The sequence below is a fragment of the Ascoidea rubescens genome (genome assembly GCF_001661345.1).
Source record: "Ascoidea rubescens DSM 1968 unplaced genomic scaffold ASCRUscaffold_1, whole genome shotgun sequence".
NCBI classification, from domain to species: Eukaryota; Fungi; Ascomycota; class Saccharomycetes; order Ascoideales; family Ascoideaceae; genus Ascoidea; species Ascoidea rubescens.
Genome location: NW_017962913.1, coordinates 857,051 through 880,501, shown reverse-complemented (window position 1 = coordinate 880,501; position 23,451 = coordinate 857,051). Strand labels below are relative to the sequence as shown.

At 33.0% G+C, this 23,451-nt stretch overlaps 10 protein-coding genes across 10 annotated transcripts; 6 read left to right on the top strand and 4 right to left on the bottom strand.

Moving 5' to 3' along the window:
- Positions 1-454: 454 nt before the first annotated feature.
- ASCRUDRAFT_25703 (uncharacterized protein) lies at positions 455-781 on the top strand (the record flags this gene model as incomplete). The annotated part of the gene is made up of 1 exon (XM_020189904.1): positions 455-781. A coding segment is annotated over one exon (327 nt), but the record flags the coding sequence as incomplete, so codon positions are not given.
- A 585-nt stretch (positions 782-1,366) lies between these two features.
- Positions 1,367-4,931, bottom strand: ASCRUDRAFT_11061 (basic helix-loop-helix domain-containing protein; the record flags this gene model as incomplete). The annotated part of the gene is made up of 2 exons (XM_020188743.1): positions 2,152-4,931; positions 1,367-1,401 (listed from the first exon to the last, which is right to left on the bottom strand). The coding sequence occupies exons 1-2, from the start codon at positions 4,772-4,774 to the stop codon at positions 1,367-1,369; spliced, it is 2,658 nt and encodes an 885-aa protein (XP_020049897.1). The 5' UTR covers positions 4,775-4,931.
- A 599-nt stretch (positions 4,932-5,530) lies between these two features.
- ASCRUDRAFT_97257 (uncharacterized protein) lies at positions 5,531-6,590 on the top strand. The gene has a single exon (XM_020195234.1). The coding sequence runs from the start codon at positions 5,768-5,770 to the stop codon at positions 6,428-6,430; it is 663 nt and encodes a 220-aa protein (XP_020049896.1). The 5' UTR covers positions 5,531-5,767; the 3' UTR covers positions 6,431-6,590.
- Positions 6,591-6,694: 104 nt separating this feature from the next.
- On the bottom strand, positions 6,695-8,646 carry ASCRUDRAFT_73405 (uncharacterized protein). Its single transcript, XM_020192272.1, has one exon. The coding sequence runs from the start codon at positions 8,304-8,306 to the stop codon at positions 6,810-6,812; it is 1,497 nt and encodes a 498-aa protein (XP_020049895.1). The 5' UTR covers positions 8,307-8,646; the 3' UTR covers positions 6,695-6,809.
- Positions 8,647-8,868: 222 nt separating this feature from the next.
- On the top strand, positions 8,869-11,594 carry ASCRUDRAFT_73404 (Zn-dependent exopeptidase). The gene has a single exon (XM_020192271.1). The coding sequence runs from the start codon at positions 8,935-8,937 to the stop codon at positions 11,488-11,490; it is 2,556 nt and encodes an 851-aa protein (XP_020049894.1). The 5' UTR covers positions 8,869-8,934; the 3' UTR covers positions 11,491-11,594.
- Positions 11,595-11,944: 350 nt separating this feature from the next.
- Positions 11,945-13,848, bottom strand: ASCRUDRAFT_73402 (60S ribosomal protein eL6). Its single transcript, XM_020192270.1, has 2 exons — positions 13,727-13,848; positions 11,945-12,915 (listed from the first exon to the last, which is right to left on the bottom strand). The coding sequence occupies exons 1-2, from the start codon at positions 13,739-13,741 to the stop codon at positions 12,400-12,402; spliced, it is 531 nt and encodes a 176-aa protein (XP_020049893.1). The 5' UTR covers positions 13,742-13,848; the 3' UTR covers positions 11,945-12,399.
- A 654-nt stretch (positions 13,849-14,502) lies between these two features.
- On the top strand, positions 14,503-15,558 carry ASCRUDRAFT_27374 (S8 family peptidase; the record flags this gene model as incomplete). Its single annotated transcript, XM_020189999.1, has 2 exons — positions 14,503-14,689; positions 14,777-15,558. Coding segments are annotated over 2 exons (969 nt in total), but the record flags the coding sequence as incomplete, so codon positions are not given.
- A 1,299-nt stretch (positions 15,559-16,857) lies between these two features.
- Positions 16,858-20,520, bottom strand: TCB3 (Tcb3p; the record flags this gene model as incomplete). The annotated part of the gene is made up of 2 exons (XM_020190151.1): positions 16,858-18,800; positions 18,852-20,520. Coding segments are annotated over 2 exons (3,612 nt in total), but the record flags the coding sequence as incomplete, so codon positions are not given.
- A 159-nt stretch (positions 20,521-20,679) lies between these two features.
- On the top strand, positions 20,680-21,800 carry ASCRUDRAFT_97198 (uncharacterized protein). Its single transcript, XM_020195232.1, has one exon. It carries the CDS (start codon positions 20,838-20,840, stop codon positions 21,453-21,455), a length of 618 nt encoding a protein of 205 aa, XP_020049890.1. The 5' UTR covers positions 20,680-20,837; the 3' UTR covers positions 21,456-21,800.
- A 417-nt stretch (positions 21,801-22,217) lies between these two features.
- On the top strand, positions 22,218-22,927 carry SPT15 (TATA-binding protein; the record flags this gene model as incomplete). Its single annotated transcript, XM_020190143.1, has 2 exons — positions 22,218-22,430; positions 22,496-22,927. 2 exons carry the CDS (start codon positions 22,218-22,220, stop codon positions 22,925-22,927), a joined length of 645 nt encoding a protein of 214 aa, XP_020049889.1.
- Positions 22,928-23,451: the final 524 nt, after the last annotated feature.

Genomic DNA, 23,451 nt, shown 5'->3' with positions numbered 1-23,451 from the left:
AAAACCTTTGAATCATCTTGAATCTGGTTTCTCTCAATTCAAGTTGAAATGTTTTGATGTTGTTTCGAAATAAAGCTATCAATGTGGTATATTCTGACCTTAAATAGGGATTGCCATCGATAAGTTGCATCAAACTATTGATTTTGTCATTTTCATTTGTTTTCTCCTCCAAACCAGTACAATCCAGCAGTTGTTCTTGAAATGCCATTGCTATTACTCGTTATCTGTGGATTTCAATTCTTTCTTTCCTCATTTCAAAAATGAAGTTTTTCTGACGCGGGTATATGCGTCATTATATCACGTGTACGTGTAGTTGCTTTTAAAAAAAGTTTCTGAAATATTTTTAAGTAAAATTTTTGACATTTATCAGCAGAGTATAAGAGTTTTAGAACAAGAAGAATAAAAAGCCAGTCGATCACAGGAAAAAAGTAGATCATTGGTTGAACATAATGAAATGGATAGTGTAGCTTACTTAGTTTCATATGGCTGGAAAGAAGGCGAGCCCTTGAAAGAAGGTGGTCTCAAAAAACCAATATTGGTTGCTCATAAAAAGGACAGAAAAGGTCTTGGTCACAAGAAAAACGATCCAGATAATTGGTGGGAGAGATTGTTTGATGGTCAATTGAAATCTCTTGAATTGAATGTTTCAGCAGACAGTAAAACTGGTAATGAAGAGATCTCATTTAAGCAAAATGAATATCAAGCCAGTTCAATGGAAAAATCTAGCAATCCTCTTTACACAAAATGGTTTGTGAAAGGTGAAGGATTGAAAGGAACCTTGAAATTAGATGAGCTTAAGAAAAGTAACCAAAACGTGGTGGTAAAAGATGTTTTTGAAAGTTTCACAAGTGCGATGAAGAATGGTGGAACTACAGATAAGGCTATAGGAATGAAGAGCAAGCTGGCAGATCTAACCAAGTTAGAGAAAAAAACTAAAAAAGATAAACAGAACAAAAAAGATAAGAAAGACAAAAGAATTAAGAAAGATAAGAAGGATAAGAAAAATGATAAAGAAGAGAAAACTATAAAAAATAAGAAAGAAAAAAAAGAAAAAACTGTTAAGAAAGACAGGAAAAAACCAGATATAAAAGAAAAAATTGTGATGAAATCTATAGCAAACACTGATAGTAAGAAAGTTAATGGATCACCATCAAAAGAAGATAAAAAGGCTTTGAAAGATCACGAAAATAAGTCCAAAAAGAAAGTTAAAGGTCAGAGTAAAAAAGATAAAAAAAGCTCTGATTTATATAAAATTGAGAAAGTCAAGAGAAAATTTTTTCAAGTTGAAAATTCTTTACAACCTCAAAAGAAACGAATTAAGGTGTAGTTTTTTTACGATATTTTAATTTTAATAAAAAATATTTATTTATAGATTTCTTGTTGAAAGAATTTTCTTAAAATCTAGTAAATCATTAATCATTATATTTAAAAAAATTATTCCAAAATAGATTAAAACAAAAAAAAAAAAAAAGAATAATGCAGAATACAAAAACTAATTAAATATTAATATATATATATGAAATGAAACGGACTTAATTTGCAAAAAAATAATAAAATAATAAAATAATAAAATAATTTCAAATAAATTTAAATTGACAGACAAAAACATGAAAAAATGAAAAAAGATAATCCCAGGAAAGCTCTCTAAATCTAAAACCTTGAGATTGGAAAATACAAAAGAATCTATAGATAAAAATTTCATAGTAAAAATAATAACCCACAATTAATTGATGAAAACTGGAAAATAATATTTGTATTTATAAGAAATTTGGATAATATAATCAAGGAATGAAAATCAGCTTTCTGGAATTAATTCAAAGATAGTAATGATTGATGATCGTGTAGATAATATAAAAGTTTAGAAAAAATGAAAAATATGAAAATATGGAAAATATGAAAAATTAAAAAAAAAGCATAAAAAAAGCATAAATAGTTGAATAGATTTATGTTTGTTTCGAACTATTGAAATAATGTTAAAATTAATAAAAATAAAAAATAAAAAGTAAAAGTAAAAGTAAAATAAAAATAAAAATAAAAATAAAAATAAAAATAAAAAATAAAAAATAACATTTGATTTGAGTGCTGAATTAGTTTTTGATTAAAACAATTAAGATAATCAAATCATTTCAGATTTAAAATCAATTTTAATACTAGCAGGGGATTGAGAAGTAGATTGAAATTGAGATTGAATTGGAATATCAGACATAGAATTTGAGTTAGTAGAAGATGGAGAATCAGAAATAGAAGAGGCAATTGAGTTTGAATTTGAGTTTGAATTTGAATTTAATGTAGAGTTAATTTTATCATTAAGTGAGTTATTACAATCATTGATAATATTATCAGAGTCAATGTTAATGTTTGATTTAAAATTATTATTTTTATTGATAATTTTGTCATTATCATTAGTATTTTGATTAATGGTATCAGGGTTACCGTTATTAGTGTGATTGTTTGTAGGACTATTATTATTACTGGAAATTGAATTTATGATTTGAGAGTTGATATCAATATCCATATTTGTATCTTGAAATACAGATGAATAATCCTTTTTAGTGAATTTTTTTAATTCATTTTTTAAAAACGAGTTTTCTTTTTCGATTTTATTTTGATTTTGTTGTAAGAAAGTTATATAGTTAATTGCCTTTTCTAGGATCATTGATTTATTTAATTTTGGTACTTCATCATCGTCATCTTCTTTTGATTTGTCTTTATTTTGATCGTGAGCAGTTTCAAAGGAAGTCTTTTCATTTGAAACTCCGGGAATGATTTTTTGTAAATTTGCAATTTTTGTGTTTATATTAATTCTGTATCTTTTTTCGATTTTGTTATGGGCTTGTTTTTGGTAAGGAGTAAGACGTTTTCTTGGGGCTCTCTTTTTTTTAGTTTTTTTGTCTTTATTAGCGATTGAGGTTGTAGAAGTGTTGGCGGATGAGTCATTGGAAGAGGTGTTAGCAGTAGAAGGATGGATAGAAGTTGATGAAGATGTGAGACTAATGTTTGAGTTAAATTTTGAATTTGGGATTGAGTTTGAGATGGAGTTTGGGATGGAGTTTTTTTTAAAGTTGATGTTGTTTATATTTAATTGAAAATCTATATTTGAGTTTTGATTTGAAGTTTGAGTTAGGATTGGGGAAGAGATTGAGTTTTGGTTTAAATTTTGATTTAAATTTTGATTTGAGATTGAATTTGAGACCGAGATTGGGATTGGAATTGGACTTGTGCTTGATAAATTTAAAGGGGAGTTTGAGATTGAGTTTGAGAAAAAGTTTCTATTTAGAGATTGGGAAGGGATTGAAGATTGTTTAAGAGAGGAAGATAATGGTGGAGAAAAGGAAGAAAATAGAGAGTTATTTTTGTTTTCATTATTGTTGTTATTAGTGTTGTTATTGTTGTTTGTATTTTTGGAGATGTTACTGTTATTATTGTTATTGTTACTATTATTGTTATTATTGTTGATAAAGCTATGAATTGATTTAAAATTATTATTAGAGGAATTGATTGATATTGGCTGAGATTTAGTTTTAGTTAAAGGGTTGTTAAAATCAGGAGTTGGATTAAAAGAAGAGAGGAAAGTTGAGTTTGAGGTATCTAAATGATTAATTGTGTTTGAAGAGTTTGTTCTTGAGGGGATATTTGAAGATATTGGGGATACAAAGAACATGGGTAAATGAGGGTTGTTATTATTTGAGGAATTGTTGTTGTTGTTGTTGTTATTGTTGTTGTTGTTGATGTCGTTTGGTATTGAATCTCTTGGAGTGTTGTTGAAACTTTTCGAGATATTTGAGATGTTTGAGTTAAAATTTGATTGGTTGAGTATATTTGTTCTACTATTGAGTAGAGATTCTAATTTTGAGTTAATGATATTAAAGTTATTATTATTATTGTTATTGTTATTGTTTTTGGTATTAGTATTAGTGTTGGTATTGGTTGTGGAATTGTGATTGTTGATAGAGTTTAAAATTGAGTTTGAGCTCAAGCTATTATCCAACTCATCTAGACCAAAAAAAGGGATAAATTCGTCATCATCGTTATCCAATTCAGTTTTAATGATGGGTGAATTTCTTAAGGAATTATTCAAAGAGTTTACAATTGAAGGAAAGGCTGGATTTAAATTTGGAGAGTTTGATATACTATTAAAAGCGGAATTATGAGTTGAATGAGCAAATAACGAGTCCGGATTGTTTGAGTCTTCAAAGAATAGAGAATTGATATCAATGTTGTGGTGGTTATCTAGATGATGGTGGTTTTGGATTGATTTTTTGATATTGTTATTCGTATTATTATTATTGCTGAAGCTATTGCTGAAATTATTCATGTTGGAAAAATTAAAGGTATTTAGGTTATTCATGTTTTGAAAATTGTTATTAGGAGAAGATATTATGCTATTAATAGCGTTATTGATGTTGATGGTGTTATTGTTACTAGCGTTGTTGCTGTTGTTGTTATTGTTGTTGTTCAAAATGTCAGTATTGGCAAAGCTGTTAAAGCTGTTGAAAGAATTGGAATTGAGATTGTCGGTAATGGAAGCAATATCGGCATCAATAGCATTGGTATTAATGATTGTGTCGTTGATGTCGTCGCTGGGCATATTGGGGATATTGGTATTGGTGTTTGCATTTTTGAAGCTGTTGTTGACGATGTTGGGACTGGTGTTGGTATTGGGACTGGTGTTGGTGTTGTGGTTCAAATGGTTAGGGAACTCAGAGGTGGCCAAAAGGTCGTTGAGCCATTGATCTTCGTTGGAAGTAAAAACAGAAGATTGTTGGGTAGCCATTGGAAAACCACTGATTAGTAATGGAGCACAAAAGAAAGGGGTATCTCTAGGGTGGTGTCTTGAAGAGCAGACAGCATGGAAGAACAGAGCAGGAAAAAGGAGGGAGCAGAAGCAGCAGAGACAGCAGAAGCAGCAGAGCAGAGGAAGGCAATTTCTCTGGACTAACAATTGAAGACAACTAAATGCCTGGTTCTGGCTGTAAAAAAAGTGCTTTTGTGAAAAAATGCTCCAGCTGCTTTTTGGCTGCCACCGCTGCGGAACGTGCAAAAATGACACAGATCACGAGCCCAGGCCCTCCGCACACCGTCCCGAACAGGCCCCTTTGCACCCGCGCCTGCAGCAGGCGTGTGTAGCGGGCCTTGTTCGCTGGAACGCCCACACGTGGATGCCGCGGAAGAGCGGCGCAGCGCGAGTCAGCAGGAGGTTCGGCGCTGTGGTACCGATGGTGTGCGCTGCAGTGCGTTCAGCAGCAGCAGCCACCCTAGGGGCGTGTTTGCTGGAGATTTGTTTCTTGTTTTGTTGTTTTCTGTGTTGCGTGCAAACTTGGTGCGGTTGTTCTGCGGTTGTTCTGGGATTTTTCTGTGATCAAGCTGTGGCAGCAAAACACAGCTCGTGTTTGTGCTTATGTTTGTGCTCGTGTTTGTGTGGGCTGGCGGGATCCAGCCCAGTGGCCACCATCGGACCTGCAAAACACACAGGAAACTAAAGCCCTACCGCATGCATGTTCCACACATACCTTCTGATACCCGCAGCCGCATACCGCCGTATTCTCCTCTGTGCTATCCGGATATATATCCCAATTCTGCCACAAAAAACATCTTTTGATGCTTTTGGGATCTGTGCTTTCTTTTCTTTGATACCACTGCCATCAAACACTGATTATACACTCACTTCTCAGAGAGAAGATCTGTATCTACTTTTGTTTGAGTGCTGAATCGTCGTGTTTTGCACCAGTATTGCACCAGCATTGCACTTTGACTTTTATCTTCAGGTATGCCATTCCAGGCCATGGTAATTTCACTTAAATTTGCTGCCAATTCTTTACTTTGTGCTTTTCCATTGCTGTCTCTGTTAAGGCATTATCATTCACTTACATTTCCTTCTTTGAATATGTCCAAAGATTCTCATCCTCTATCTGAAACTGATTCACACGAAACCTTGCAGATAAACCATATTTCAAATTGCGATGAAATCCATCTTGATTATCTTCTTACCGATGCAGACTTTGCATTTAATCATTCAATTCTTGACAACACCATCAACCTAATTAAGCTCCAAATAAAGATATTGAATTTCGGTCTACAAAATCATGACCATCCTCGTAAGCATTATACCGACCTATTTTCGTCTCTTAAACTACCTCTAATTTTAGCTGATTCCATTCAAAATAAATTACACAAAGTTCATTCTCTTATCTATGAGCTTCAAAAACTTGATGATAGACCTAAAAACGTGAGCCGATATCCTTTTTTTAAATCACTCTTGTGCTCAAAGTTTCTAAATAGCGAAGTTTGTAGACATTATCCAAATTGTATCTACGCTCATAATGGTAAAGAAATTCAAGATCAAAACTATCCCATTAATTTCAAATTACTTTTCTGTAAATTTGACTCAAATTGCGACCATCCTGTTTGTCATTTTATTTTCAATCGATAAAAAAAGAATAAACAATAAATTCATCTCCCCTCCACAAATCACAATATGCATAATGCCGTGATAGCTGCTGATATTTACATTAACATGCTGAGTCTACTTATAGTCTACTATTATTAGATTTATATAGCAACATACTTTCTTTTATTATAACGAGTTAAAAATGTGAAAGACAAAACACAAAACACAAAATAATCAAAGTATTTGAAAATTTGAAAAGAATATTTAAGATTTTATAGTGAAAAAGAAATAAAAACCTAGATAATTCAACATAAAAACGCTATCATAAGAAAAAAAAGAAAAGAGAAAAAAAAGAGAAGAGAAGAGAAGAGAAGAGAAGAGAAGAGAAAAAAAAAGTTTGTATGAAATTTACTTGAAAACATTACCAATTAATGTTTTCATTCGAATTTATATCGTTTTTCCAAAGATTAAAAAGATACGACTTAGAATTATGATTATTGGTAAATTGACATGACTTTGTTTGAAAAAATTGGGTATTAATATCAACATTATTAACCTTGCTATTACTATAATTACCAGATAAATTATTTATAATATTCATCTTATTATCTGAACTTAAATCACCTAATATATTCTTCTTGTTAATAACTGGTTTATTAGGACTTGATGAAAATGAATTGGATTTATCCGATAAACACGTAGTATTATTCAAACTTAAAATCGATGAATCATCATAATCACTTGAAATAGAAATCATTGAGGTATCAACCATTCTTAAAATTGATCTAGTTGTTATTTTATTTTTATTTTTATTTTTATTTTTATTTTTATTATTATTCTCATTCTCATTCTCATTCTTATTTTCATTTTCATTCTCATTCTCATTCTCATTCTTATCCTTATTCTTTTTCATAGTAGTGCTGACTTTATTAAGTAATTGACTATCATTAGAATTAAATTCATTTTTCTTGAACTTCATTGGTTCGTTAATAGTATCGACGGGATTGGTAATATTAGTAGTATGTGTAGTAGAAAACGAAGATATTGATGAAGTTGAAATGATCAGGGTATTTGGTGTATCATCGTTTTCATCCACAGATGAATTATTCGACGAAGGCGAAGAAATCAAAGGAGTCATTAAAGGAGCTAATGTTTGTTTTTTAAAATTAAGCTCATTGTTATTAATAATTGGGGTATTAAAAGTTAGAACATTGATTGATAAAGTATTTGATCCAATTTGATAGTGTTTGGGATATTGTTTATGTTTATTAATTAGTCTAATAGCAGGATCATCGGCATCATCATGATTATTATCATCGTCATCATTATCATCACTAAACCTGGATAATTGGGTTAAATTATAGGTATCTTTTAATGGACTTGTCAATTTATACCCAGCTCTTTTTTCGATTATTTGCAAGTTATTGTTATCGTTTAAAACTTGGTTTTTGATATTTTGATTATTGATATTAATTAAATTCACAGATATTGGATCGCTGGGTTGAGTGTAGTCTAAATTGACATTTTTGGGACCCTTTGGTAAGGGAATTTCGTGAATCGAGCCAACAGTTTTAATTTCCTTAACCTGTTTATTTTTATTTTTATTTTTATTATTATTATTATTATTATTATTATTATTTTCTTTGGATTCTTTCAGTTCTTTAGTGTCCTTTTGTTTAACCTCTTTAATACCACTATTCAAACTGGGAAGTGGTATCAACAACTTGTCTAATTTCACAGCATTGAATTGGTTTAAAGACTTTGAATGCGAGTGAAATGAAGAGTATTTTGAGTGGTTTTTAGGACTTGAATTAATTGAGGTGGATTCTTTTTTCTTAAAGGAAAAATTACCAAAATTGTAAGTTCTTCTGTTGAGATTGTTGGTGTTGGTGTTGGTGTTATAAACAGCTTTACTCATAGTGATCTAGAGAAAATCGTGGTTCAAAGTGAGTATGATCCAGAGATGCAGTCTAGTGGGTGATTGATAGCGAGTGATTTAAAGAGCGACAAGAAAGTGAGGGCAGAGAAACGAAGGTAGCAAAGAAAAGTGGAAGAGAAAGGTTGAGAAAGAAACAAAATGGAGTCCAAAGAAAAGAAGAAACATTTATACCAAAGCATGTTTACTCATGTTTATTTATACCATTGCTTATTTTCATGAGAACACCAAAAACTGTAAATCGAATATATTCATCCAGCATTTCCTAATTAGGAAACAAGTAAACAGCTCCAACAAACAGCTTCCAACAAGTCAGAGCTCGACGCACTGCTCGTAATGGCCAGACAGGCTGATGCAACGCCAGAACAACACCATGTAATGTTCCACTGCCTTTACCCACGAGCAGCAGAGGCAACAGGGGTAGAGGCAGCAGAGGCAGCAGAAAAGCCCCCGGTGACTCGTGCCCTCGACTCCGGACCGGCCGGCACTCATTGTCGTTTTGTTGGGGAGAAACGAGGGAGAGAAGCAGCAGAAGCAGCAGAAGCAGCAGAATAAAAACTATTGCAGCTGGTGTATTTATGGTTCTGCCACCCGAAAGCATTTCTTCATCATGAGCTCTAATTCCACCTCCTCCCACAGTCTTGCTGCCTCGTTTCCCAACGACTCCACTCCCTTGCTACCTACCTCAGCACCCAACACGAAGAGCTCTTCAGTCAATCTAGTCAAGCTCACTGGAACAGAACAGAAGAAAAGGGTGTACAAGCGATTCTTTCTCTTTTGCCTCTGGGGCTCGTTCTTCACCTTTTGTTTCAACTTGGTCTTCTTACCCAGAACCTCGCTAGGGAGAGACTTGAAAAGGCTACATTTTGACCCATTGACCAAGTCAGACTTGAAGAGAATATACCTCAACACCATCTCATCCACCAACAGCGACCACAATAACCACGACAATGATGGCGACAGTCAGAATACCATTGCACAAAAATTTTTGGATTACATCCACAACTATAATTTGAATAACATCGACAGTAAATTTCGCAATCCAGACCACATCCACAACTATCTAAACTCAAGCTCAGAGCCTATAGTTGACTATACTTTGAACTCCTTTAAAAAATCTGGTTTGAAACAATCCTATATCGAATCCTACGATATCAATTTAAATATCCCAATTAAAACAGATTTGCTATTAAAAGATGCAAATTTAAATACTTTATATCATCCAAGTTTAGTTGAACCTTCGATATCTGAAGACCCTCTAACCAAAAATGCTTCCATTTTCTCAAAGTCTTTCAACCCTTTTTCAAAATCTGCTAATATCACCTCCACTTTTTCATTTGTTAATTATGCCTCAATCGACGACTTTAAATCAATCTCTCATTCAAATATCAATATTAATAATACAATTTGTATCATAAGAAACGGAAAACTATCTTCTTATTTGAAAATTAAAAATTCCGAAAAAAATGGCTGTATTGGGGCAATCTTCTTTAACGACCCTTCTGATGATGGACTCTTTACAATTAAAAATGGCTATAATACATATCCTAATGGCTTTTCTAGAAATCCAAATTCAATCGAAAGAAATACCCTAAATTCTATTGAATTGTTTAGTCAAAATCAATACCAAAATGAAAATGAAAATCAAAAACTCAGAAAACACTTTTACCCAACTATTCCTTCAATCCCAATAAGCTATAAAGAAATCCTACCTGTTTTGGCAAAAATAAATGGCAAAAACCCAAACTTTAACAATTGGTCTGGTGATTTAATCGAAGATTTCGATTACTCTGTTGGTCCAAGCGATTCAAATCATTTATTGAATTTAATCAACCTACAAAGTGACCAGTCTAAAACAATTAAAAACATTATAGCTAAAATCCCCGGAATCTTGCCTGGTGAAGACCTTATTATCGGCAACCATAGAGACTCTTTAACCACAAATGGTAATCTTGGTGGTTCTGCTGTTCTACTAGAAATATCAAGAGGTTTGGGAAATTTGGTCAAACTAGGCTGGAAACCCTTGAGAACAATCACCTTAATTTCTTGGGATGCAAAAGAATATGGTATGTTAGGCTCAAATAAATTCGGCGAAATTCATAGTTCTTCCTTAATGAAAAACTCTTTGGGTTACATTAATATTGATAATAATATCGTTTATGGTACAAACTTCAATGTCAACTCAAATCCCTTGTATTATAACTTGATTAAAAAGGTATCTAAATTGATTCCTTTTAATACTGACGATGATAGTGATATCTCTTTATTTCAATATTGGAAAAGTCAAGATAATAACTCCTTTGGAATTTCTGCATCTGATAGTGATTACTCAGTTTTTCAAAATCACTTAACCATTCCAACAATTGATATAAAATTTACCTCAAATAAAGATAAAGATCCTGTTTTTCATAAAAATTCAATTTATAACTCAGTAAATTGGTTACAAAATCTTACCGATAACGAGTTTAATTACCACCAAACTTTATGCAAATTTATTGGTCTACTCATATTAACCATTGACGAAAATGAGTTAATTCCTTTTAAAACAAATGATTATTCTCTTCACGTTTTCGAAAGTTTTAAAAAAATAGAAAAATCAATAAACAATGACTGGTATAGTAAAATTTTATCAGTTCAATTTTTAAAAAAAACAATTAAAGATGAGCCAGAGTTGAAGGTTATAATTTACCATTTTCTGAGATATTATAAAGAAAATAAAATAATCGATCAAAAAAATAGAAACAATGATGATCATGATCTAAATACCATCCGATTTAAGGATTTGACTAAATTTATGTTTCAAGTTTTAAGTAATTTTGTTGATCAAAGTCAAATATTCGATGAATATACAACTTCAATTCAGGATCAAGTCACTAATGATTATCCCTGGTTTAAAGCATATAAAAAAATCAAATTGGCTATTCAAATAAAAGTAGCGAATTTTAAACTAGTTCATTTGGATAGAAAATTCTATTACGAAAAGGGAATAAATGATAGAAAATGGTTAAGGCATTTAATTTTTGCTCCAGATAGAGAAACAGGTTTGATTGGAGGTATTTTACCAGGGCTTGATGAATCGATTAAAGATAATAATTTTGAAAAATCTTGTATTTGGATTCTTTTGGTCTTATCAAGAATTCATCAATTAATTGAAAATTTAGGTTAGTGCTTATTTTATTTGCAAAATCAGTTGATCATATCTCAATTTTTTTGTGTCTGTCTGTGAATTTCAGTTTTTTTTTTTTTTTTTTGTTTTTGTTTGTTTTCTTGTTTTTTGCTTGTTTATTTTTGTTTGGTGGCTATTTTTTATTAATTTTGGAGATAGAGGGGTTATCAGTATAATATTGTTTATATGTCAAATATAAACTAAAAACCACAAATAATGATTATACACGTCTGCATTGTTTTTATAATTGATTTTGTTTCATAGATCAGAGAGATACGACTTTGAAAAGGCTTTTTTTTATTAAAGCTGATAATTAAGATTGAAAATTGTTTTATCTAAAAATTTTTTCACATAACACATAGTTTTGATAAATACTTTATTTACACTTGATAAGAGATTATGTATGCTCATATATTTCCAAAAAAAAAAGTTTAAATTTAAAAAGAAGAGAGATGCGCATAGAATATTGCATTACTTAAGAAGAAATAAAGAGAGTTTATAAACTACAATTTGAAAATGAAAATGAAGTTTAGAAATATAATACACAAGACAGTCTTTTTTTGAAAGACAGTCAAGGTTACTTAATATTACCAAATAGATTCATTTCACAAAAACTATTTAAACAATCAGTGGTATAAAGAGTAGAAAAGATAATTGTAAAAAAAAAAAAAGATCATAAATATAAAACTAAACAAGAAGCCTGAAGAAAAAAGAACATTGGTAATTATATTATATTATAATATATATAATCAAAAACAGCAAAAGTTTGGAGGCAACCATTACAAATTAAATGATAATGTTAAATTAATTTTATAGTTTTTTTCTTATATTTATAGACATTTATTTATTACAAAAATCTTTTATTTCTTTATAATTAGGATTGAGAAAATAATATTAAATGAACCTTATTTAGAATTTTAAAAGATGTGGTTTATCACCAGTTTTGAGACTGAAACTTGAGGCTAAGTATTGTTTTAATAAAGGAGTTTTTTTAATTTGGGTTAATAAAGCATTATCAACAGATTTTTGATCAGTGATTCTTTCGGATTTGATTGGTTTTTTTTCAGCTTTTTCATCAAAGAAATCGGCTTCTGATTTTTTTGAGGAAGATTTTTCTCTAGCAAAGTAAGCAACATTAAATTTGTCTAATTTAACACCATCTAATTTGACTTGAGTAGAGGTAGCAATAACATAACGAGCGTTAACACGACGTAAAGGAACACCGTTAACTTTGAATGGACCAGAAACCAATAAGGTGTTGTCTTCTAAAGCCTTTAAATATACAACACGTTTGCCTCTAAAACGACCAGCTAACAAAATTAAAACAGTACCAGGAACTAAAGAAGGACGTAATTTTTGTGGACGAGCAGTTTTTCTGGTGGCTTTTGGAACTGGAGCGTCTTCAGCTGGGTACCACTTTGGTGCCTGAATATAATAAAAGAAAAATTAGTTAGTATTTTATTTCTAGATTGATTATGATACAGCTTCTGAGCTATCTTAAATATAGCAATTGATTTCATTTTAAATTGATTTTAATAATGACATTCAATGGCAAAAAATTGACATTTATTTCAAAATTACTTTTTTGTATTTTGGTGTTATTTTTAATAATTTTTAAAATAGATTTATTATATTTCAAATGATATTTGCTTATGTTTAAAAGTACAGAAGATAAATATTGGTGTTTGAAAATAAACTTTGAATAGAGTAAATAAATTGAACATATTGATATTCACAACTTGTTTTTCAAATATCAGAATTTTGGAAATTTTGGAAAATGGAAAAACAAATTAATTCTTATATTTTCTAATATTTTTTGTAATATTATAATATTATAATATTAATCTTTTCCATATTGCATTCATTCGATATAGTTTACTCTAGTTTAAAACATATAAACAGTCTTGACATGAAAATTGAGAAAAAAATAAAATTGCATAATTTTTAGCGTTTTTGATGTTGAATTTGTAAACATAATTTCCAATTGTAAATTAAAGGAATTTTTATGTATATTTTCTCTCCGTTTGTGATAACAATAATATAATGATATAATGATATAATGATATAATAGATAGTTTTGGCACTCTGTGCAGTTTTTGCCATTAAATTTCTGGATACTTTGACGAAATTGTTGAAATTGGCACTCTAAGATGCTTTGAATTTGGCGGATTGGAGGAGAGCGATAACCATTTGAAAGATAATAAATCGTTGGTGACTTGTGGAAGTAAACACTTACAACTTGGGTGGCCATCTTTGTTATATTTTGATTCTGCTGTTTGATAATATTTGATAATATTGAGTATAATCAACAAAAATTCAAATTATCAATTCCAATGGGTTCTATAAAAGAGCTTGCAGCGGCTTCGTACTATAACAACCTGTGATATCAGCATCCAGATAGGGTTAGTCTCGCTCCTTCCAAAAGCATCCACGCAGCAGAGCGTTGCGAGCCCGGTGAGTTTTGCGCACGTTTTGCGCAGTGCTCGTGCTCGCAATCGTAGTTCGCCAGGCCCTGTATTTAAACACGTGTTTCGAGCCCTAACAATATTTTATACACGTGATTGGGTTTCTTATCTCATCTTATCACTTATCTTATCGCTTCTTTTTGTCCCATTGATCTGTTTTTGGTGTTTTTGGTGTTTTTGGTGTTTTTGGTGCTTTTGTTGCTTTTGCTGTGGAAGCATTTCTTGGTTTGTGACAATGTTGTTCTATTGTTGATTGAGAGTGCTTATTGAAGAACTACTCTTTTCAAAAGTAGTCCTTTTTTTCTTTCCTTCATCGTTCAAAATGCAACTAATCTCTTTATTCATCATATTCCTATCGTCGTTTTTCATTTCAAGGGCTTTGACTGAGGAGTTTATCTTGCAATTGTCTCCAAACAGAAGTTTTGAACAGTTTCAGCAAAAGTACAAGCTGCACTTGGGCAGTTTGAAAGTGCTATCTGCTACTGATCCTGTATTGATTAATGACTATGGAGCTCAATCAATATACAATTCAAATTTTTTGAAAAAATTCTCAATTGGAAATTTTAAGGCTATAAAGGGCGATTTCGACAATGAATTGTTGAATGTATTGTACCAAGATTCTTTTTTAATTGATTCTTTATCAATAAATAGAAAACTAGCTCTTAATGATGTTCAAGAATTTGCTCCTTCCCACTTAGCAAGAATATCTCAACGTCAACAGTTACAACTCAACCGTATAAAATACTTAATTCATTATCTTACTTGTTTTTTCTTTTTTAACTTAATCATTTACTAATGATTGTTTAATTTGTTTTGATTAGAAAGTTTTGATTATATCTACGATTCATCGGCTGCAATTGGAATTGATATTATTATAATTGATACTGGAATCAATAAAAAACATCCAGAATTCACCGGAAGAGTTAAAAGAATCGCAAATTTCGTTAGAAATGAAAACCAATATGATGACTACATTGGCCATGGCTCTGCTATAGCAGGTGTAATTGGCTCTGAAACTTATGGAGTAGCTAAAAAATGCAACTTTGTCGATATTAAGGTCACAGACAAAAATGGTGATACCTATTTAGCTGATGTCTTATCTGCTCTAAATCTATCCCTCGATCATGCTAAACAAACAAAGAGGCCAACTCTAGTGGTCTTAGCAATGAGCTTATCCAAAAACTCTTTATTGAACCACGCAGTTGAAAATCTTATATCAAATGGTATCCCAGTCGTTGTTGCTGCTGGCAATAAAGGAAAACCTGCTTGCCACGATTCTCCTGCTTCTGCTAAGGGTGTTCTTGTTGTCGGTTCAATCAATGATAAAACTGATAGAATTGCTCACTTCTCCAATTGGGGTGCTTGTCTCGATGTCTTTGCCAGTGGTGTCAACGTAATCACAACAGGGAAACGAAATGACGATATTACTATTGCTTCTGGTACTTCAATCTCGGCTGGAATAGCTGCTGGTTTGGTTGCTTCATTCATGGCAATGGGTGACACTGGTTTAGATGCTGTTGAAAGAGTTAAAAGCTACTCAACAAAAGATTCAATCTCAGGTTTATATTTAAAACCTTTTACTCCAAATAAATTATTATTTAATTGTGAAGGTTATCCCACTTGGTAATCAAGTTATCTTACTAATTTTTTTTTCATTTTAATAAACAAACAAAAAACAAATAAATAAATCAATAAATAAATCAATAAATAAATCAATAAATTAAACTATAAATAAATAAATAAATAAATAAAAAATTCATTTATTCAATCAATTAAAAAGTAAAAAAATAACTGTTATTTTCTTATTTCGTATTGAAGAAGAATTAATCAAAATGTCATAAGGCACGAAAATGTTCCAAATAAAATAATCAAAAAAAAAAAAAATTTAAAAATAAAAAATAAAAAACAAAAAACAAAAAACAAAAAATTAAGTGAAAAAAGTAAAAAAAAGTAAAAAAAAGTAAAAGAAAATAACAATTTGATTAGGAATTTGACTATTAAACTTAAACTTAAAGTTTAAAGATCAAAATCTCAAAATATAATTAATTAAATAAATAGAAAGATAAATAAATCAGCCTTGAATAGGTACAAAACGAATGTTAAACCTAATCTTGCCTGTTTCATTAAACATCACTTCTTTATTTTCATCATCATCAATAAAATCAATCAATGGTACTTCAAAGGTTCCAAGTTCATTTGATTTTCCAAATCGGTGTGTTTCTCTAATAGAAAACATAATTTTAGATTCTGGTACTCCTTTGAATGCAACCTCTTCCATATAATTATAAATACCTTCTGACTTCTTCACAGAGCTAGTCTTGTATAAATCTTTCTTCTTTTTGCCGTTAATAATAATCGCTTTAACATGAATTGCGCCAACTTTTTCTTCATCTGTAATATCTAATATTGATAATCTTCCAGCATATGATCCTGCACTTATGGTCATCATTGATACTTGTGACATGGAAGAAACGGTGCGTCTATGACTAGGCACACTCAATCCTTCGCCATGTGGAGGTTGGGAATTTGGAGCAGAAGGAACAGGATAGCTTTTACCATTGTAGGTCACACTATTTTGAGACAGGCTATTTTCATTTTGGCTCTCAACAGGACTATTAATAACAGGAACATTTCCATTATTATGTACTAAGTTACTACTGCTCACATTTTCATTAATATCAGGATTGGCATTATGATTGGCATTGTGATTGACATTAGGATTTCCACTATATCTATTATTATTGTTACTTATACTCATGCTTCTCAAACTGCCCTTCTTGCTTATAACAGGAGCAATTGGTGAACTTTGGCTTGTTTGGTTGGATAATGAATTTCTATTTGAATCATCTACACCTGATGATCTTTTCTTCTTACGACTGAAAATCTTATCAGTAACTTTTGATCCAACTTTTCCAACCCCATCTGCAACTTTTCCAACTCCACCTGCTGCCACACCGGCAACCCCTGTAACAAGTTTGATTGGGGCACCAGCAACATCACCTAAATCAATAGGTAACCCACCACCAGATCTATCTAATTTTTGACGAATATATTCAGGTAAAAATGTTGCTCTAATATTAATTATACCCTTTTGTTTCCCATTGAGAGTTAATGGAAGAGTTAAAGGTGTAGTTTGATATGGTTCAATTTGCTGCAAGTCAACAGAACAAAAACCAAGCTCATCATCATCACCTGCAAGATCCCAGTCATATGCTTCAAGAATAATCCTTGTTCTGCTTCTAGATATCAATGGGAAATGAATTTCTTCATTCCATACAGGATCAAGAGTTTTCTTTTTAACCTCAGTTTTATATACCTTAATACCATTAAATTTAAGAACTGCATATGGATCAGATTTACCGTTTCTATCAGCCGACAATAAATCCTCACCATTAAGAATTTCAATTTTAACTCTACCAGTATCAAGAATTGATTCAGAAGCTGACAATTGAGTTTTTGATGGCACATACTCAAATTGAAAGTCAACTTTATGATTTCCAATACTAACTGGAATTGGATTTTCATAACCACTTTCAAGCAATTTCAAAGTAGGATATGATTGTTCAGCGACTATTTCAGATTCATCATCAACATTATAACTAGTAGCAAGTCTAAATACTATATTTGAGTGTTGGAGATCTCTGACGAATCCTTCACCAATATCAATTTGGAAAATTCCCTTTTTAGAAGGACCTGAAATGAAAGCAGGTGAGGCAATTTCATCAAATAAAACTGAAAGATATAAATTGGATTTTCCAATACTGCACTCCTTCAAGAAAATAACCAACATACCAGAATTATGAGAAACCAATTCACTGAAATCCATTCTTATTTTTTCAGTAGAAATCTCTTCTGAAACATCTTCAACTTCAATAATTTCATATTCATTTGGGTTATTTTTCATCAATTCTTCCAATTCCTTTTGTATTTCAAGTTCTTTTGCTTCTTCTTCTTTTTTAAGCATTTCTTCTTCTTTTAATTTTTTGATCTCGATTGGACCATAAACGGGAATGAAAGGAATAAATGAAACAGAATAATAAATAAAACCCTTTGATTTCTTTTTGATGAATAATGGAGATTTGTTAATCTTATCACTACCATCATAACCTAAATAGGTCCCATAGGGGCCTTTTTGCAACCAAGTGTTAGCTGTAAAAGTAACTTTACCAAGTGGGTGATCTCTTCCTAAACTCTCAACATCCATAACATCGAATTCAATTAATTGATTTTCATTAACAACCGAAATATAAACAACTTCTTCAAAGGAAGGTTTGAGAGTCTCGGGCTGAGCAACAGTTCTATATTTAATTTTTCCATTGCTTTTAACTAATACATAAGGATCTGGTTTACCAATTTTTTCAGGATTCTTTAATTTTTCGCAATTACGAATGTGTATTCTAAAAGCACCAATTGGCTGTTGATGTTTGATTGTAGTTGAAATACTAGTTAAACCAATTGGTTTCCAATGAGCGCCAAAACGGACATAACCTTGAGGAGATAATTTGAACCAATCATTACTGCCTTCATCAATTTGAGTCAAAATTTGTTGTAATGTACCTTTAAAAGTAGCAACGATGGGATCATCAACAAAATCCGTTTGGTTTTTAATGACTAATTTAACCTTTGTGGTGGATCTTGAGTCAACTAACCATTCCTCAGTATGTCCCCATGATGGTTCATTTGCTCTCTTTAATGGCCAAGTTTGAAATACTTTCTTTTTATCAAAGTATAAAATAGCATATGGGGATAATTGACCGACGATTGAACTTGATACATCCAATTCTTTTGCTTGGAATACAGAAAATTTTAAGATACCAACTTCACTTTCAGGAACGGAATTATCGACTTCAACATCGTCAAAGTCTGATCTATCATCTTCTGGTTCTTGATCTTGACCCTCAAAGTTACCTTCTTCATCGACCATTTTGGAGTAATCCACAGGTTCATCAGGTTGTTTTTTCTTTGGTTTTTCAGCTTTTAATTCTGGATACCAAGCAACAGAAAAAGTGATGGAGCCTTTCTTTTTGCCGTTAGATTCAACATCTATAGATAAATGGTCCATGGAATCATCTTGTAATAATTCTTGTAGGTCAAATTCAGCGGTACCTAAAGATTTGTCCCTTGCAAGATTGATATGGTTGTAAACATTGAATAGCAATTTTTGATTTAGAGTGTTTGTTAGGATGTAGTAAGTTTTATTCCATCTTGGGGATGGGCCAGTTTTGTTTTCAGTTCTGATTTTTTTCTCTTCTTTTGCATTTTCGGGGAAGATTTGCATGTAAACGGCTTTACCATCTTTGAGGTGAGCATCTTGAAGAGTGAGAACCAAGCAACCAATAGCGTCATTGGGAACAGCAGCCATAATTGCTTCAACATCTACGGGGAATCTATTGGGAGCGTAAAAGTAGCCCTTTAGGACACCATGAACAATTGCGTTGATTGCCTTTTTCAAACCAGGAATAAAGGACATGATGTCGAGACCAAAGGTATCGCCACCAACGGGTTTAAGACTATAGTCTAATACTGGGGGTTCTAGGAAGGAGACGTAGATCATTTTGATAAAGGGGATTGAGTTGGAGCCGAGTTTGATTGTGAATTTCATTCTGCCTTTGAAGGACATGTTTTCAACCAAGATGGGCATTTTTTTTGAGATCAAGCCCTTACCGACACCAACAGCTAGTTCTACTTTCGGTTTGATTTGGTTTCGAACTTCTTCAGCTGTCATATCTAGAGTATCAGTGGGGGTAAAGGAGAAGGCCCAATCCATTTCGACGGTATCATCGCCTAGTTTAGTGTAGGACTTGATGCCATTGACCTTTGGAGATTTTGTTCCTAAGTTGAATTTATTTAGGGAGAGACTGTCGATACCGAAACCAGGAGCCGAGCCAGCTAAAATCGGGTTGACGTTTAATAGGACTTGTTCAGATATTGTGTCCATGTAAATGACCCACATTTTTGCTAGGAATTCATTCAACCATTCCATAGTTTCGATTTCAGTTTCTAGACGGTCAGCTACATGGCTTCTTAACATGTCGTCTTTGGTGTTTCTGTTGAATCTTCTGAATTCAGCCTTATAAACCGAGGCAGTTGCTAGTAGGACAAAGACGAGGGAAAATATACCAAGGCCAATTCTTGCAGTTAGCCAGGAAAAGAAACAAGTGCCTATCATTAAGATGGTGTTCCAGTAGTAATCAGAGAAAAAAGTTTGGATAAAGTAGTTTTGGATTTCATTTGTTTGAGCTAGAACTTGTTCTGGAGACAATGTTCTAGAGTTTGATAGTTTCCAGTTACCAATACTTTCCCAGGCGAAACTTGGGGGAGCTGTTTTGAGATTTTTTGAGGTGGGATCATTTTTTGAGTCAAGAACAGTAGCAGCGATAGTAGTGTTGTTGTTGTCGTTGTTTTTGATGTCGGCAATTGGAGGTTTGCTGTTATTTTGATTAGGATCAGCAGTGGAATTGTTAGAGGTTATGTTGGCATTTTTGTGGTTATTAGTGTTAATTGGAATTGGATCTGCTTTATTTGGCAAAGGAGGAGGTTGGAGTGGAGGGTTAGGACTACTCATTTTGGGATTGCTATTGAAGTGATATAAGGAGAAAAAACGAAGAAACAACGAAGAAACAAGCAGGACCAGTAATTGCAATGACTTGTAATATCTTACAATATCTTACAATATCTTATAATATCTTATAATATGATATAATAGAATATAATGCAATACAATACAGAGCACAGCAGAGTATATGGTTACTATGTTGTTGTTGCAATAGGAATTGATGGTTGGTTGCGGTAGGTAAGAAGAAAAGCAAAGATGGAATTCGCAGGAAAGAGCCAAGAAGTAAGCAATGTTCGTAGAGAAATCCAAATTGAAGCAAATATGAGATGGATAAGCTGGCAGAGTGGCAGAGTGGCAGATATAACAGCTGCTGGATATGTTGTTGTTCTGCTAGCTGGTGCTACAGCTGGAAGATGGAACTGGAGCTGGAGCTGAAGCCCTCCAATTCCACAGCAAAGAGACAATTCCACCAGAAAGTGAAATTCGCCAACCGGAACTTCCGAACAGCACAAACCGACCCGAGGTTGATTGGAACACACGTGCACAGTGGGGTCTGGGTGACCCGGTTCGGGGAGCAGCGTGCTGCTGATTCGGGAATGCGCTGGAGCTGCACGCAGAGCCCTCCAGCTCCCTGCCCTCAGCTCTGTTTTTTCTTTCTGCTTTTACTTTCTTATATCTCGCTGCTTCTGCTATCCATCCTCCTCCTCCAGCTGCGTCTCCAGCTGTGTCTCCAGCTCGCTTCTCACTCATCCATGCTTGTCCCAGCTATCCTGCTCCGCTTCCATCCTTCCTGCCCATCCCAACTGTCTGCTGCTACAGGAAAAGATTCAAGTCACAAACTCCCTGGCTTCCAACTGTCTGCTGGTTCGTCGCTTACTGGAAAGAAAAAATGGCCTTGGAGATCTAAATTGGCTTGGGATAATTCTGCTGGTGGTCAAACATAGCTCAGAATCCTAGAGCCTGTGTCCCTGAATGCTGTACCAAGATAGCTCTCAGCTGCTGTGCTTTCTCTGTGTCGCTGCCAAAGGCGCCAGAGCTGCCCAGTGCCAGTTGCACCAGACTCTCCAGAGTCCTCAGAGTCCCCAGCAGCAGCGGCAGCAGGCTCCAGCCCACAGTGTCCATCCCTGTCTGGCTGCCTTGTTCCAGATTGCTATTTTAGAGTGTGACTAGGCTGCAACACGTCTCAAAGTGGCCAGGATGTTAGGGTTGTGGGCTCAGTTAGGAAGGTCAGACGCGTCATGAATGCAAAAGTCTAAATCGGGCACATTCGCAGGAAATTTGGTGCAATCGCTGAAACACAAATTTAACTTCTCCGTGCGCGCTCCCATTGGCCTCCGCCCGTCCCAGCGCTTCTAACGCTTTTTGTATATAAGGGACCGAATTCCACCTCTTTTTTCCAAAACTTTCTCTCTTCATTTGAAGGGTTAATTCAAAGGGGCCTGGCGGAAAAAGGTAGCTGGAATCACGTGGACCATTAATTCTCATTCATCTCTTGACGCTCTGGTGGTAAATTAGCTTTTATCTCCTCTTCATAGACTCAATACTCAATACTCAATACTCAATACTCAATACTCAAATACATTTCTATTCTTTTGTTTTCTTCTTGTTCTTCTATACTATAGCTTCTTGCCAACATGAACTTTAACTTCAAACCCGAAACTCCCCAAAGTGCCAAAGATGCTTTCAACTCTAACATAATCTTTCCCATGAACAGCATCGAGACTGATGTCTCCAAAATAAATCTCCCAAACAACCACCAAATACAATCTTCTGATCCTGCTGCTACTCTTGAAGATGATGCCACAACTACTGACTTGGTTCCTACCTTGCAGAACATTGTTGCCACCGTCAACTTGGATTGCAGACTCGACTTGAAGACCATTGCCTTGCACGCAAGAAATGCTGAGTACAACCCAAAGGTATGTTACAACTCTCTGCTCCCACTCCACTCCATTCTTTCTCCTACTAACTAACTTTCTTCTAGCGTTTTGCTGCCGTTATTATGAGAATCCGTAACCCCAAAACCACTGCTTTGATATTTGCTTCTGGTAAGATGGTTGTTACTGGTGCCAAATCTGAAGACGACTCAAAATTAGCCTCAAGAAAGTATGCCAGAATCATTCAGAAGTTGGGTTTCAATGCCAAATTCACAGATTTTAAAATCCAAAATATTGTTGGCTCTTGTGACGTCAAATTCCCAATAAGGTTGGAGGGTTTGGCTTTTTCCCATGGTACTTTCAGTTCTTACGAACCTGAATTGTTCCCTGGCTTAATCTACAGAATGGTGAAACCCAAAATCGTTCTATTGATTTTTGTTTCTGGTAAAATTGTCTTGACTGGTGCAAAACAACGTGAAGAAATTTATAAAGCCTTTGAAGCTATTTATCCTGTGCTTACCGAATTCCGTAAATTATAATCTCACAATTCTATCTTAACAAAAAAAAAATAATCAAAATTAAAAATAAAATAAATCAAAACAAATCAAAGCAAAGCAAAACAAACAAAACAAACGACAAATATTCAACTAATTCACAAAACAATCTCAATAGGAATTGAATCGTTATTACAAAAATTACTTCGATAACAACATGAAATAATAGCTTCAAAACATCTAATCAACTTAACGACAACACATCCCAATATTCAATCAATATCTCAACCAACTCACTAACGATAATAACAACCTTACTACTTCAATTCACAAAAGAATCAATTCACAAATCGAATAATTTGTACTATTATAAAATCGAATAATTTTTTTAAACTTGTATATTATAACTATCCAACTATCTATCCAACTGTCTATCTAAAATACCGTAATCAGTGTCATCCATTAACTTCAAATTTTTATTATTCGAACAGTTTTTTATCATCTATTTTAGATCTCTTAAACTAATAATATTTTTGCTTTCTCTTATCGTTCAGCAACTTATTTTTACT